The sequence below is a fragment of the Camelus ferus genome, chromosome 4, assembly GCF_009834535.1.
Source record: "Camelus ferus isolate YT-003-E chromosome 4, BCGSAC_Cfer_1.0, whole genome shotgun sequence".
NCBI lineage: Eukaryota > Metazoa > Chordata > Mammalia > Artiodactyla > Camelidae > Camelus > Camelus ferus.
Window position 1 is genome coordinate 20,319,016 of NC_045699.1, and position 13,950 is coordinate 20,332,965.

At 32.4% G+C, this 13,950-nt stretch overlaps 1 protein-coding gene across 4 annotated transcripts in view; it reads right to left on the reverse strand.

Annotated features, from left to right (window-relative positions):
• The window catches only part of CNTLN (centlein), a 247,841-nt gene that overhangs the window by 16,450 nt on the left and 217,441 nt on the right, over positions 1-13,950 (reverse strand). For all 4 annotated transcript variants that reach the window (XR_004319147.1, XR_004319146.1, XM_032477635.1 and 1 more), the window contains exon 24: positions 3-188. Coding sequence is in view for 2 of the 4 variants with exons in the window: in XM_032477635.1 (XP_032333526.1) it covers positions 3-188 (186 nt within the window). In the remaining 2 variants the exon portion in view is untranslated. The remainder of the gene's footprint in view (positions 1-2; positions 189-13,950) is intronic.

The following is a 13,950-nucleotide window of genomic DNA, read 5'->3' on the forward strand; positions in this document are numbered from 1 at the left end:
ACCTCTTCGTCTTCTGTGTCCAATATTTCCTCTAGATCTGACCGTGAAATGTTCAGGATAGAAGCTGCCAAGGTCTGGGCTTTATGGGTTGAGGTTTTACAAGCATCCCTGTTTTTCTGCATCTTTTTAAGCTCTCTCATTTGTTGCCTTATCGAATGGACATCATTTTGTAACTCTCTGACCAAAGCCTGCAACATATTGGAAAGAATGTGGGCTCATATGGAAGTCATAAATGAAAAGAAAGCAGTCATAACATAAAAATGTGAAGACACTAGCAAATCATTTTTTATTAGGATTACTCTGATTTTATTTATATTGGAACATAATGGATTGCTCTTCACTTATTGTCAGTATGCAGTAAAAAACTCTCTTAAATGACCACTTAACCAACTTGCTGGATTAACCAAATCTCTTCAATCTTTTTTTCAGAGTCACCAACTGCTATCTTGGTTGGTGAATACTTGCAGCAAGCAGTCTACTTATCATTGTGCCAGATCACAGCTACTCCCACCAACTGTGCAGATGCCAATTGTCAGATCTGTTTATTCCTAAGTGTGTCTATTAGTCGTAACAGGTTATTTACATAATTAATTTAATTATTGCATAAGCTAATGAAACATAACTGCAGGAAGAGAGTTGTTGCTATTTTATTAAAACTGGATCAAAATCTTTAGAAGGATTTGATAAAGACAGTTGGGTAAAGAGTCCAATTAAATTACGTGTGGGTAAGACAACAATAAAGGATTGACAAAAATCATAAAAAGTCTAGGTTTGCTTCCACAAGAGTTTTTAATTTCTCCCTTTGAGAACACATGCCTATGTGTGCATAAGAAAAAGGCAGCCGTTACTCTGGGTGGACAAAGCTCTGGAGCCCAGTGCCCGGCTTTGCGGGCTAAGAGCAGGCTAGCTAGTTGTCTGAGCTGTTTTCAATCTTTTCCCAACTTAATCAATGCTACAATAAATAATGGTGCTTGTGTGTGTGTGTCTGTGTGTGTGTGTATTGCATTCCTAGGATATAGACCTAGAAGTGAAATTGCTGGACCAAAGGGTATGTATAACCGTAATTTTGAAAGCTACTATTTCTCACTCTCCCTCCAAGATAGTACCAATTTACACCTCTACAAAGAACATATGAAAGTACTTGTTTCTCCATGCCACTAGCAAAACATTTCAGTGGATTGTTTTTTCACTGTATTTTAAAGTTTCATTTCTCTTAATAAAAATGAAGTTGAGCATCAGCCTTACTAGATTACATTTCTTTTGTCTTTTTTTTTTCTATTTTTCTTAGTAATTTATAGGTGTTCTTCATGTTTTAGGGATATTATATTTGTCTGTTGTATATTTTTTAATTTTTTCACACTTTATATTTTTCTTTTGACAGTAATAATAGTGTTTTATGCCAAGAAAAAAGTATTTTAAAATATTTCTGCAGGGAACCCTTTCCTACACTGTTGGTGGGAATGTAGTTTGGTGCAGCCGTTATGGAAAACAGTATGGAAATTCTTCAAAAGACTAAAAATAGACTTACAGTATGATCCAGCAATCCCACTCCTGGACATATATCCAGAGAGAACCTTAATTCAAAAAGATACATGCATCCCAATGTTTACAGCAGCACTATTTACAATGGCCAAGACATGGAAACAACATAAATGTCCATCAACAGAGGACTGGATAAAGAAGTTGTGGTATATTTATACAATAGATTACTACTCAGCCATAAAACATAATAAAATAAAGCCATTTGCAGCAACATGGATGGACCTGGAAATTATCATTCTAAGTGAAGTAAGCCAGAAAGAGAAAGATAAATACTATATGATATCTCTTATATGTGGAACCTAAAAAAACAGACAAACTTATTTACAAAACAGAAACAGACTCATAGACAGAAAACAAACTTATGGTTCTGGGGGCTGCGGGGAAATGGGTGGGAAGGGATAAATTGGGAGCCTGAGATTTGCAGATACTATTATATATAAAATAGATGAACAACAAGTTTATACTGTATAGCACAGGGAACTATATTCAATATCTTGTAGTAACTTATGGTGAAAAATAGTGTGAAAAAAGAATACATGTATGCTTACGTGTGACTGAAGCATTATACTGTACACCAGAAATTGACACAACATTGTAAACTGACTATACTTCACTGAAAATATATTTATACAAAAAAATTTCTATGTACTAAATCTTTTCCTTTCTCACTTTTGAATTTAGTGTGATACTTTAAAAAGCATTTTCCACAATTTTATACACACACACTTATATCAAATAATGTAACTTTCAAGTTTTTATTTTTCAGTTTTAAATGTTTTATCCATTTATAATCATCTATAAAATTATTACATAAAATCACAGTTGTCCCACTACCACTTATTAAATAGTTTATCTTTTGTCCACTGATCTCATGTGCATCTAGGTCAATTTCTGGGCTTTCTAGTCTGTTCCATCTGTCTTATTAGTGAAGTTTTATACTATATTTTAACTAGTGAGGCTTTATAATAAATGTTAACATCTGGGCAGGGTATCTCCCTCTTATTACCCTTCTTTTCAGATTTTTCTTGGTAATTTTTGTTTGTTTGGTTTTCTATATAAATTTCAGAGAGCTTGTCTAGATCCCCTTCCCCTAAACATTCTTACTGGTAATTTTATTTGAATCATGTTAAATTTTATTTGCATCATGTTAACATTTTAGAATGTTGAGTCTTACTAATCAAAGACCATGGTATTCCCTCCCAGTTGTTTAATTCTCTGTGTCTCTGAGGATCATTTAAAATTTTTCTCTTTACAGATGTTTATTCCTGGGCATTTTACTTTTTTTTTCAGCTGCTTTTGATGTTGCTTGTTGCTTGTATATATAAAGATTGTTGATATTTATTTAGCTCACTGAAATTTTCTATTTCTTGTAAGAGTTTTTCAGCTAATTCCTCTTCAGCTTCCAGGAACTGAATAATATCTGCAAATATTGATAAATTTATCTTCTATTTTCCAATTTTTATACCTCTAATTTCTTTTCTTATTGCATCGGTTGTTAAGTTCCTCCTGAACAGTATTAAATAGCAATATTGATACACATATGTGACTCTTTCCTGATTTTAGTGGAGTCCTTCTACTTCCTTGGATCATGCCAGCTTTTGAGTTGAGAGCTATATTTTTAATATATTAAGAAATATATTTTAAAATATTAATATATATCATTTTACATAGTTAAATACCTACTAATTTTATCTATTTTTTTAATAAAAATGGACACCAAATTGTCTTAAATCCATTTTAGGATCCATATAAACTATCATGATTTTTCATCATACATCTATTATTAGGATTCTTACTAATTTTCTTAGTATTGTATACTAGCATTGGTAGAATAAACTCCATTTGGTGTCGTATTATTTTTTGTTATGCTGCTGAAGTGTAATTGCTAATATTTTATCTAAGATTTCAACATTAATAAAATTTTGATTCATTTTAATTTTGTGCAATCTTCCTAAATTATTTGGAAGGTATCTTCTCTTTCCATGTTCTATATCAGTTTAATGAGACTGAATCTATCTGCTTTTTTACTGATGTAGTAGCACTCATCTGAATTTGGCCTAGTGTTTATTGCAGAGGAAAGTACCTCTTTGGCAATTTGTTTTAACTTTCTATTTGTTCTGGAGGGAGTTTTGATACATCATAGTTTTCCTAGAAAAGTATCCATTTCAGTCAGGCTTTCAAATTTATTTGCATAGAGTTGAGCTAAGTACTCTGCCACGATTTACATTTGTCTACATTTATTGTCCCTTATCATTTGTTATTTTGTATAGTTGTGCTTTCTATTTTCATAATTAGGCAAGCTAAAGATTCAATCTATTTTATTCCTTTTCCCCAAAGTTACTCTTGTATTCATTTATTAATTCTACTTTTTAATTCATTGATTTTTATTTTATAATCTTTAGATTCTATTTAATTCTTGAACTGGATGTTTATTTTCATTTATTCTTATTAATGTAAACATGTAAGGCTATACTTTTGAGCACTGTTTCAGCTGTATCCTACGGGTTATGATACTTCTAGATTGTTACTTGTTTAAAAATACTCTGCAATTTGTTCACAATTCCTTCTTAATGCAAGAACTTTATCCTTTTAAATATTTAGGTGGTAGTGACTTGTTTTCTTGTTTTGTTATTGATTGTAGTTTTATTGCATTCTCAGAGAATATTACCGATACTATTTCTACTTTTCAGAATTAATTGAGGTTTTCTTTGTGGTGTGTCTTAGGCTGGAGTGCCTGAAAGCACACCCTCAGGTGGAGATTTGCGTGCTGGTCTGTGGGAGAGAGCACTTAGGAATACACTTACACTTAGGAAGTATAAGAAACTTAGCGAAGCAGGAGCAGGCAGAGGGAAATGTTGAACTTCATTGTGGTTCCAGCAGAGGCTTCGTGCCATCTTATAAGGAGCTCCGCAGCTGAGAAAGACTTTCAGAATTGTCTCATCTTTGTTTTTTCCCCCTTATACACGACATGAACTTTTTAACTTGGATGTTCTTTATTTTTTCAGTCCGTAACCTTACTAGAGCATATTCAGGGTATGACTTATTAGGTCAATTTTCCCTGGTTCATGTTATGTTCTTAGAAGTCTTTTCATTTCTGAAAATTAATTTTGGGTTATAGCTTCAATATTTGCTCTGTTCCATCATTTTCCTTTTCTTTTTTCAAGACTCTAATTATACATATGCTGAATCTCTGTCACTTGTTTCATACTTTATTTCCCAATTTAAAAAACTGAAGCATAATTAGAATGAAATATTGCGCACATTTTAAGCATTTAGTTTAATGAGCTTTGATAGCTGTATGCTTCTGTGTAACCAAAACCCTGCTCAAAATATAGGACATCTTCATACTCCAGAAATTTCCCTGATGCTCCTTCATAGGCAAGTCCTCCCACACGCAGACAGCACTGCTAGGATTTATATCATCTTAGATTAATTTTTCCTGTTCTAGAATGTCATGTAAGTAGAATAATATGCTATATACTCTTTCATGTCTGACTTATCTTGTTCAACATGGTGTTTTAAATTAAAGGTTCATCCATATTATTTTGTATATCTGTAACCTGTTCTTTTCCTTTTAGTTTATATTAAATGTAATAAATTCAGCATATTTTTACATACATACTTCCATATGAAACCAGAAATATATATGTTTTTCCTGAGACAATTTTATTTATTTTCTTCTACTTCTTTGCTTTGTCTGCCAACTTGATTTCACTTGTTCCCATGTCTTGCCATTTTTTCTCTAAACTCTTAAATTCAACACATGCTTTTTAGAGGAAATTATTTCATTAATATTTTTATTCATCATAAAATATTTTCATCTGCTGTGTAGCAACTATTTGTAATGAAACTTCTTTTCCTGCCATTTACTTTTCCTATTTCTTTCTTCCATTTTTTTCCTAATCTATTTGTATAGATACTATGTTGGTTCATTCTTCATGACTCATTTTTGAAAGAAAGCTTTTCTTACATCACTTACTTACAGAAAGTTATGTGGCAGAGGGACCTGTTCCAGGTCAGTGAAATTTTATATACAAATTTTTCTTCTGATGAATTCCATTAGCCAGGTTATTTTTGTTATGGTTTGTTTGTATTTTTATAATGCAAGGAATCTGTTTTCTTGGCTGCTTATCAGAAAAGCTGCTTCTTGTAGATACGCTTTGTCTGGGTTATTATTCATTAAGTCCTGCCTCCTCCTCTTCTCTGGAAGCAAACTAGTTCTAGGAAGCTTCTGTACAAACCATTGCAGACCAATTCCACTGTTACAAATAGGTGATTTAGAATTTGTACCTCACATGATCTTCATTTTTGGGGAGTGAATTTTTGCTTGATCTTTCAGAGGTCTGCAGCACCTAAGTCTTCTCTCCATGGTGTCTCATTTCTACATTCCTTTGGATGCCTTCACCAATCTTACCTGGTTTTGACTGTTCCTCCATGTCTTCTAAAATACAGGATTTTAGCCGTGACCTAGGTTTGCTGTAAAAAGGAGCTGAATTTTCATTTTTTATTCCTCTTGTCTGTTGCATGATTCCAAGGGAGGGAAGAGGGGTAAATGATTACTTCACCCCTCTATAATCAAGTCAGAATTCTTCAAAGTGGATTTTCCCCTACTATTTTATTATGAACAATTTCAAACATGCAGACAAGTTTAAAGAAATGCATAGTACTCACTACCTATACGTCACAGTTAATTTTTGTTATACGTGCTTTATCACATGTCAATCCATCTCACTTTGCTGATGCATTTCAAAGGGAGTTGCAGACATCTGTACAGTTTTCTCCCAAACACTTCATCATTCACATCATTAACTAAAGTCAGTATTTATTTATAGTTCTCATTACTATTTTTGGAGGTAAAACTTATATACAGTGAAATACATATCTTAATTATACAGTTTTATGAGTTTGACAAGTGGAAACATTGGGTAACCCACACCTAGATCAAAGCAAAGAACATTTCTATCATTCCAGAAAGTTGGCTTGTGTCTCTTCCTAGTCAATCCCATCCCTAGCTCTAAGAGGCAAATAACCACTCTATTTTGTTAAAAAAAACTCTATAGATTAGCTTTGCCTGCTCTGTTCATACAAATGGAATCATACAACATGTACTATTCTGTGTTTGGATTCTTTCACTTACAGTGTTTTTTGAGAGCCATCCACATTGTTAGATATATAAGTAGTTTATTTCTATTGCTGAGTTTTAGTCCATTACATAATTATAACACTGTACCCCTTTCCTATAGACGTACACCTGGGATGTTTCTAGTTCTTAATTATTATGAATAAAACTTCTATAAATATTCCTGTACATTTTGTGTGTATGTGTATACACGTTTTCATTTCTTTTGAGTAAATATCCAGAAATAGAATTGCTGAGTCATACAGGAGGTGAATGTTTCATTTATTAGAAAGTTCTAGAGCTTTTACCTAGAACTTGCACCACTAATGGATAAAAACAGTCTTTCCTATATTTGGAGGCTTACATTTTTTTTCTTGAATTTATTTCTAAGAATTGTATTTTTGATGATATAGTAAGTTGGAAGTTCTTTAGGTCATTTCCCAATTGCTTACTATTAACATATAAAAATTTTGATTTTTGTACTTTGACCTTGTATCCTATGAAATGGCCAAACTCTTTTGTTAATAATAGTAGTTGTTTTATGTCTTTAGGATTTGCTATGCAAAGAATCATGTCTCATCAGAGAAATATACATCGAAACCACAATGAGGTTTTATCTCCTTATACCCAATACGATGGCTGCTACTGAAAACAGAAAAAACAATTGTTGGTGAGGATGTGTAGAAATTGAAACCCTTGCACACTGTTGGTGGGGTTGTAAAATGATACGACTTCTATGGAAAACAGTATGGAGTTATCTCAAAAAGTTGAAGAGTACTACTACATGATCCAGGAATCCCACTTCTGGGTATATCAAAAAGAACAGAAAGCAAGGTCTTGAAGAGATATTTGCACACTTAGGGTCACAGCAGCACTTTGCTCACAATAGCCAAGAGGTAAAAGCAACCCAAATGGTCATTGATGGATGAACTGACAAACAAAATGTGGTATATACATACAATGGTATATTATTCAGCTTTAAAAAGGAAGGAAATTCCTGTCACATGCTCTCAAATGAATGAACTTTGAGGACCTTATGCTAAGTAAAATAAACCAGTCACAAAAAGACAAACACTGTATGATTTCCCTTAGATGAGGGATCTAAAGTAGTCACATTCATAGAAACAAAAAGTAAATGATGGTTATCCAAGGCTGGGGAGAGAGGGAAAAGAGGAGTTGTTTAATGGGTATAGTTTCCAGTTTACAAGATGAAAAGGGTCTAGAAGTCTATTTCACAATAATGTGAATATATTTAACACTCCTGAATGGTACACTTAAAAATGGTTAAGGATGTTAAATCTTATGTTTTCTACCACAACAACAACAAAAAGAATCACAGTCACCTGCAGATAGGGACATTATTATTTCTAACCAACCTTTATATCTTTTTTCACCTTTTCTCTTGACTTATTGCACTGGAATGTTGAGTAGAAGTGGTGAGTGAACAATTTTGCTTTGCTCCTACTGTCAAGGAGAAAGTGTTTAATATTTCACCATTAGATGTGATGTTTGCTGTGGGTTTTTGTAGATGTCCTTTAACAGATTTATCAAGTTCCCTTCTACACTTAATTTTCTGGGTTTTGTTGCTTTTGTTATCATAAATGGGTGTTGAATTTTGTCAAATGACTTTAGGGGTTATTTGTTTGAAATTTTCTTTTATTCTTTGAATAGAGTGGATTACATTGATTGATTTTTTAAAAATTGTTGAATCAACCTTTCATTCCTAAGATAATATCAACTTATTCATGATGTAAATCCATTTCATATAATGCTAGATTCCACTGACTGATATGCAGTTGAGGATTTTTACATCTATGTTCATGGTGAAATGAGGGTCTGTGATTCTTTTTATTATAATGTCTGTCACATTTTGGTTTTAAGGCTATGCTGGCCACATAAAATGAGTTGAGACTTATTTTCTCTTCTCTCATTTTCTGAAAAATTTTCTGTTAGATGGTGCTATGTTTTTCCTCAAATGTTTGATAGAATGTATCAGTTAAACCCTCTGGATCTTGAGAGAGTGCATTTGTGTTTTGTGTGAAGGTTTCAGATTTTTTTTTAATCCAATTTCTTCAACTAATAAAAAGCTACTCATACTTTCATTTCCATCTTTTGTCAGTTTTTGTGATGAAAAGGTTTTTCAAACTCTGGATGGTTTTGGAAACTCAATTTCCTTTTCCTCTTGGTAGTTTAGTAGGGACTCAGGGTAGTTTAATAGCTACACTGAGTCAGTCTGAGAAAAGAGGTCTTTTTGGCTGATGTCCGTAGGCAATGCTCAAGGCAGGATTCTCAGTCTACACACACTGTGGGGATGGGGCTCTTTCTCTCTCTTGATGTATGCAGACCTCTCTCTGCTGAAAATTGTCCATGGTGCATACCAAATATTTATACTCAGTCTTTGCTGCGGAATAAAGGAAGTTCTAGGGCTGTCTGCATTCTACTACTTCTCTGCCTCTCAGTTTTCCCCCAACAAACCTTATGTTATCTGACATGTGTAGTGCTAGATATATGACAGGTAAGATATTCATTTCACCTAAATTGTCAAATTGATTGGTATAAACTTGTTATATAACATTTCCTTATATGTTTAGGATCTGTAGTGATATCTCATCTTTCCTTCCCAATATTGGCAATTTGTATTTTTTTCTTTTGATATCTTTAGCTAGAGATTTATCAATTTAGTTGATCTTTTCAAAGAACCCATCATATGTGCATTTTAAATTATGAAAGAAACTGCCATGTTGCTCTTTAAAATGATGTATCAGTTTATACTCACTTTAAAAGCATGTGAGAGTACTTTTTCCCATAGATTCTTGTCAATTTTGAATTTTATACACCTTTTATAGTTTTTTGGTCTGATATCAAATAGATGATAAATTATGTTTAATTTTTATTTATTTTGCATTTCCTGGATTTCTAGTGAGACTGAGGATCTTCACAATATATTTATGTGCTATCTGTATTTCTTCTTCAGTGATTATTTTTATTACTTGCTCTTATTTATATTGGGCTATTTGTATTTTGTTCATTTATTTGCAGAAATTCTTTATATATTCTAGATATTGCTTTATCAGTTACTTATGCACAAAGATTCTCTCTCACTGTCACTAGTCTTTTAACTTTATTTACAGTATCTTTTCCCTATAGTTAAGTGTCTTTATATAATCGTAGTTTTTAGTTGCATTTATTGATTTTAGGTTTTGTGTGTTGATTAGTTTCCCATCTCAAGATTATAAAGTATTTTTGTAATGCTTTAACCGTTTTATTTTTTATTCCTGTATTTTATGTTAATGTGTAATATATATCTGTGGGTTTTGTGAATTATAAGCCAATCATATTATTTTCTAACTTGAAATCAATTTCTCCAAAATGCCATTATTGACCACTTTCCCTAATACTGATTTGAAATGCAAAATCCAAACTTTACACTCTAAATTCCTATGTATCTGAGTCAGTTTTTGGAACTCTCTTTTCTGTTCCAGAGCTCTAAGCATCTGTTTCTGCATTCATCGTGCTGTTTCATTTACTACAGCTTTATAGTATGTTTTGGTATTTGCTAGGAAAAAACTTTCCTCTCTTCCTGCCCATTCTTCTCCTTGTTCAGCTATCTTCATTCCCTCTCCTTCAGTTATATTTTTGGAATCAATTTGTCAGTATCTTGGACAGCACTGACATTTAGATTAGATATGGAATGAAATCTCACATTCACAATATTATTTCTTCCCATTCAGAAAAACAGTATATCTCTTCATTTATTTAGTTCTGTTTTATGTCTCTCAGTGTTTTATAGTCTACATTATATTTTTTGCATTTCTTGAATGGTTTATTCCTAGGTATTTAATAGTTTTTAAAATCACTGTAAATAGACATTTAAAAATAGTATTTTAAATATATTATTACTTGTAAAGTCTCCTTTATTTTGTATGCTGACCTTGTTTTGAACTTGTTGCTAAATTATCTGGTTAGTTCTAATAATCCATGATTTGATTCTCCTGAATTTTCTAAGTCCACAAATATGTCATTGACAATCACAGTTTAGTTGTACATTTTCAATTCATTTTTCGGGAGGAAAAAAGGAGGTATTTTATAGGTTATATTTAAAAATTTTTATTCAAGCCATTTTAAAATTTTGAATTTATTGTTTTCTTTTTCTAGCATCTTGAGTTGAAAGTTAAATTTAACAGTTAAACTTGGCTAAATTCCAAAGGTTTTTGATATTTCACTGTAGTTCATTTTGAAACAGTTCATAAACTCACAATTTATTTCCTCCTTAACTCAAAATCATATAAATGAGTTTGGAATTTCTAAGATGATGGAAACATTTGACCACTTAATTTTGTAAAATCACAGTTATATTATACCATAGTTAGGGTACATAGTCTAAATGAGTTTTGCTTTTTCAAACTTGCTGAACTTTGTGGCTTAGGATGTAAGTACTTTTTGTGAATGTTCCTCATGGGTTTGAAAAGAAAGTAGCCTTGCTGACATTTTCTCTACTTGAACTGTTGATATCTGAGTATTATATAGATTAAATAAAAGAGGATAGTAAATACACTTGGGGATTCATTGATTGCCTTTTATATTTTCACCAAAATTGTGCTTAACATGTTTTCAGTCCTTAGTTACGAATTTAAATTAATACAAATCAGCATGGTTATGTTTTTCTTTAGAGACATTCAGCTGCTTAGGTCAGATGGAAAACAGGTAGAAATTCAAAACAAACTAGGTTTGGATTTTTTTCCATGTGAATGTGACAGAGTGACAGATGAGCCTGGGGATATATGTTAAACAGTGACCATGACAGAACATGGAGTCCTTGCTGCATGAGGAGGGAAGTAAAGGCACAATGAGAAGGAGAGTGGTAATAACAAGTGAAAAAGTGGTAAAGTTAATGAATTTAGGTTGTAATCACATCAGAGAATTGCTGGAGTATAAGTACAAGAAGAAATGGGGATCAGAGAATAAGATGCTGGAAACAGAGATTTTAAAGTTGATGCAGCTACTGCTACTGACAAGGCTAAGAGTAATGTTTCTTAATGGTGATACTTTTGGTATTTTGGAGATGACAATTTTTTATTGCATAGGACTAACTTTCACAATGCAGGATGTTTAGCATCCCTAGCTTGTGGGCACTGAATGTCAGTAGCATTTCCTTGTCAGTGTGACAACAAAGCACCCACATATATTTCCAAGTGCTCCATAAGGTAAGGTGGGTGATGCTTCCTTAGTGGAGAACCAAGAATCAGGGATATGATTATGAGACCAATCACTGGAACTGAATATGCTAAATAATTGAGAGACCAGGGTGTTGAATGGCCTACATGGATATAAGGTCACCCCAGATTGTAATAGAATTGTGCTGGAGAGAAAGACTGCAAGCTAAGTGAAAAGCTGTACAATTAACCTTCTACAATGAGGTACAAATGAATTTGGGTGGGTTATTATATGTCCCAATGGGCTTCTGAGATCTATTTCAAGAATTTCTTAATCTTACGTATTCCAATCGAATTTCTAAATAGGATTGAATAATATTGGGATTCCAGGATCCACTCACACATATTACTAGAGTGTCACTAGAAAGAGGTACCAAAAGAAGGTAGAACCAATCAATGTTACACAGCAGACATGATGAGCAGTGCTGTGACTAAATAATCTATCCTATATACTCGCACTTCAAATGCCTTTATTAATAGTTCTCAGCATAAGAAAAAAAATTGTAACTATGTGTGATGATGGATGTTAACTAGACTTACTGTGGAGATCGTTTAGCAATATATACATATAGTGAATCATTATGTTGTATATCTAAAACTAGTATAATGTTATATGTCAACTATATCTCAATTTTTTAATGGTACAATTTTAAATTGCAGTATTTGGTAGGAAAAATACTGGGATACATGTAGACGTTTACTCATTTAAGAGCAGTAATTCTGTATATATTCATATCAACAATGTTCTTTCATTCCTTTTACTTCTGTCAACTACAGGCATCCTAATTCAAAATGCTTTGAACTGTCATTCTATACACAGGATACACAGAGTTTTCAGCAATGTTGCCATGATCTGGCTAAAAGCAATACAGGTATATTTGGGAACAAATGCCTCTATTATTAGAAAATGTTATATTACTTGGTTGAAATATACTTCATGATGCTTGAATATTCCTCTCCCCTTCCAAACTATGCCTTTCAGATATACAGTAGAATCTCATTGCATTAAGATCACTGAAATGTTTTATCTTCCATCCATACATCCAAGTTAAGTTTTTGTTTTCATATGATTACACTTGCTTTGTGTTTATATGCTGGGTCTCAGCTTTACTTCTCTCTCTCTCCCTTAAGTAAATCAGTCTGCTTTCAGCTCTGGGTGCTTCTTCCATCTAGATTTTATTTTTACTTCCCTTCCATCCATTACAAAATTGCCTTCTATTACCAGTTCAAAATCAGCTCAGTTCTTTTTTAAGGAAGTCTAAAACCCTCAAACTATGCAAAACTCTCTAAATATTTCAATGTTAAAAACATTAGAACCTTTCAAAAGTTTCACTATATTTGCATGAGTTGAATAATGGTCCTTGGCAATCACTTATTATCAAGGTAAGTAAAAACACTGTATGGTACAAAATAAGCATTCAATAAATGTTACCTGATTTTCTAAAAATTTGTGTCAGCTTTCTTAAAATTCTTGGAAAATCATGGGTTAGGAATTGTTCTAATATATGAGTACATTTTCAAAATAGGAATACTTTCTTGGATGTACATCTTGATGAAAGTCTCTATATTTTTCAATATTATAAAAAAAAATTTTTGTAATCAGCCAGCAATGCAATAGTGTTAGAGCAAAAGACAACAAGCTATTTCATTCCAGTCTTATTAGATCTAGTTTCCCAGTCTTTATCAATGAGTCTTTATCTGTGTTAGCTTACTACAGAAAATTTTGAGTTTCATTGAATCATAATGGACTGATTGGATTTTTTTCAATAAGATTAGATTATTGTAAAGAAGTTATAATTGGCTACTCAAATGTTCTGGAGTCACTCCTACTATCATAGTTTCTTAGAGAAGTAATGTATTTTTAAAAACAGCTTCTTAAACAGATTTGTTAAGATATAATTTACATACTTGAAAGTTCACCCACTTAGATTTTATTATAAAACTGTTTAAAAATTATAATTAAGAAGTGATGTCACCAAAATGGTAGAGTAGGAGACCAAGCCTCCATCTCACCACAGAAATAAAAACTCAGCTATCCACAAACAAAAATAGCTCTGGCAGAGCTCAGGGGTCCAC